Source organism: Myotis davidii, unplaced genomic scaffold, assembly GCF_000327345.1.
Source record: "Myotis davidii unplaced genomic scaffold, ASM32734v1 scaffold710, whole genome shotgun sequence".
In the NCBI taxonomy this organism is placed as follows: Eukaryota; Metazoa; Chordata; class Mammalia; order Chiroptera; family Vespertilionidae; genus Myotis; species Myotis davidii.
This window is the reverse complement of record NW_006284328.1, coordinates 1854602-1857675: the sequence shown is the minus strand read 5'-3', so window position 1 is coordinate 1857675 and position 3074 is coordinate 1854602. Positions and strand designations below refer to the sequence as shown.

General features: G+C 55.8%; 1 protein-coding gene across 1 annotated transcript in view; it reads left to right on the top strand.

Annotated features, from left to right (window-relative positions):
• Window positions 1-3074, top strand: part of NFASC (neurofascin) — a 211716-nt gene that overhangs the window by 173763 nt on the left and 34879 nt on the right. The window contains exon 21 of the mRNA XM_015569556.1: window positions 2124-2346. Coding sequence (XP_015425042.1) covers window positions 2124-2346 — 223 coding nt within the window. The remainder of the gene's footprint in view (window positions 1-2123; window positions 2347-3074) is intronic.

Here is a 3074-nt window from a genome sequence, read left to right as displayed (position 1 = left end):
GCGAGCGGTCCCAGATTTCGAGAGGGTGCAGGCTGGGCTGAGGGACCCCCACACTCCCTATGCATGAATTTCATGCACCAGGCCTCTAGTAAATAAAATAAAAAGTATAGTTGTCTCTCTTGTTCACCTTAAAACCACAGTCAGCAAACTGCGGCTCGCAAGCCACATCCGGCTCTTTAGCCCCTTGAGTGTGTCTCTTCCTAAGCCTTAGGAGTACCCTAATTAAGTTAATAACAGTGTACCTACCTATATAGTTTAAGTTTAAAAAATTTGGCTCTCAAAAGAAATTTCAATCGTTGTACTGTTGATATTTGGCTCTGTTGACTAATGAGTTTGCCGACCGCTGAGCTAGGCAGACACGTCACACACGTGAGACACGGCAGAGCATGTTCCATTGCCCATGAGACGGGAGAGCAGAGAGACACAGAGGAACAGCGTAGGAGAGACCAGGCAGGTGGGAGGGAGCCAGGTGCTCACTACGCCCTGGACACATTGGACTTGAACTTTGTGCCAATTTGGGTTGCAGCCCCTGAGTCCAATCCCAGCGACGTGAAAGGAGAGGGGACCAGAAAGAACAACATGGAGATCACGTGGACGGTGAGTGTCCCCCAGCCCAGCCTCGAAGGCAGCAGTGTGCACCTGGGACCCCTCGCCCTTGATGCCTCTGACACCCCAAGGCCACAGGCTGGCTCAGACAGCCTGGCTAGCGTCGGCCTGTAGACCGAAGGGTCCTGGGTTCGATTCCAGCCAAGGGTGGACGTACCTCAGTTGCAGGCTCCTTCCCAGCCCAGGCCCTGGTCAGGGCGAGTGCAGGAGGCAATCAATCGATGTGATTCTCTCACATCGATATTTCTCTGTCCTTCTCTCTTCCACTCTAAAAATCAATGGAAAAATTATCCTTGTGTGAGGATTAAAAGAAAGAGGAGGAGGAGGAGGAGGGGTTGAGGTTGGACTGGGAACGATTGGGCATAAACACCGTGCTCGCATGGGTGAGTTCTAGGTCCTTTCACGAGATTGCTGGGAGTGAGGAGAAGCCGGCCGCTGGCGTTGTCAGCGCAGACTAGAGAACTCCAGGCCAGGTTTGAAGAACCCCATCTTCCCTTTGGCTCACTGACTACATTTCCAAATCAGAATTGGATGTGTCACCTCAAAGTGACTTCCTTAAAAAATATATTTTTATTGATTTCAGAGAGGATGGGAGAGGGAGAGAGAGATAGAAACATCAATGATGAGAGAGAATCGTAGGCGGGCTGCCTCCTGCACACCCCATATTGGGGCTTGAGCTTGCAACCTGGGCATGTGCCCTGACCCCTGACTGGAAATCGAACTGACCTCCTGGCTCATAGGTCGACATTCAACCACTGAGCCACACCGGCCAGGCATCAGAATGACTTGTTTTCAAACTTGGCTGTTGAAATGCACTTCCGAGCTGTGGCCATGCATCATGGAAACAGGACACACAGGGTTGGGAGTCCAGACCATCCCCATCCTGCCGAGGGCCTGGTCTCCCAGCAGCCTCAGCAGCGCGGCCTGGCCGATCCCAGACGCCGGCACATCCTCCGGGCCGTGCAGGGTCTGCTCCAGGTCCACACTCCATCCTGTGCCTGGGACTGCTTGCCTCCAGAGCAGGCCCTTAGGGAGCAGAGGGCAGAGCTCCGCCCACTCTGAGAGGGCTGGGACCTGTTGGGAGGTCAGGGCAGACCTGCAAGCACTCAGGAGAGCTGAAGTCAGCTCTGTAACTTTGAGTTCAAGGGCAGGAGGCATGCAGTGGCTAACCCAGAGCTCATGCCTTTCTGACTTTGGAGAATATTATATTATCATCCATATTTTCTCTTGTTGCTCCACCGTAGGAAAGAGTCCTGTCCAAAATAAGGCTTTTGCTCCCTATGCATTTGCACACATGGGAGTCGCGGGGATGAGGTCTTGGGGGACGCCTTTGTCACAGAAAATCTGTGTGCTGCTGGGTTCATGGGACTCGGCTCTTGGAGGACTCAGTGAGGGTGGGGGCTGGGCAGCGTTGGGCAGATCTGGAGGGGTGCCTGGGGGAGAAGGAGACGAGCTGTGGGTGGATCTGGGCCCCCCACCTGCCCCTCCACCTCTGCCCTCTGTCTCTCCCCGCCCAGCCCATGAATGCCACGTCCGCCTTTGGCCCCAACCTGCGCTACATCGTCAAGTGGCGGCGGAAAGAGGCTCGAGAGACCTGGAACAACGCCACAGTGTGGGGCTCCCGCTACGTGGTAGGGCAGACCCCAGTCTACGTGCCCTATGAGATCCGAGTGCAGGCCGAAAATGACTTCGGGAAGGGCCCGGAGCCAGACACGGTCATCGGCTACTCCGGAGAAGATTGTGAGTATCTTCCCCCGGCCCCCACCCAGGACCCTCCCGGCTGGGCTGCATAAGGGCCACGCTCACAGACTAGGTACCTGGGGGTGGGTCGTGGGATTTCCCAGAACTGGGAGGACAGCCAGTTCCCGGGAAAGAGGAAGCAGTGACCTACATAGCAACCGATGGGCCCTCATGGTGTCGGGAGCGGAAGTGCGTCACCTGGACACCAGTTAGAATTACTCAGCGTCATCACCTAGTGAGCCCAACACTCTCATTTGATGGATGTGAACACACGCCCCGCAAGGACAATGTTGGCCATATTACACAACAGCCAGTGCTGGGCGTGAAAATCGAACCCAGGCCTTCTGATCTGCCCATTGCCAATCCTCGCTCCACCAAGAAAGACTTCAGGACTGTGTATCCGAGGAGCCATTAGCTCCTCCCAGGAAGCAGGGCCACGGGCCAGACTCCTCCCCAGGCTCCCCCGGGCAGCCTTCGGGGATGGAGAAGGTCTGCAGAGCCTCAGGCTGGAGCCACCCAGACCAGCCTCCTGCCCGCATTCCCAGGATGCTCTCACCCGCAGAATTGAGCATAAAAAGAGAAGTCCCTTAGGGGCTTGCACTGGGTGAATCAATGAGATTCTGGACATTATTGTGGCAGCAGGTGCCTGGCTTCCCAGGCGGTGGTGGCTTCTTTGTCCCCAGCACATCAATCCGGTAGACAGCTGAGCAAGGCAGGAGAGGCAGTGG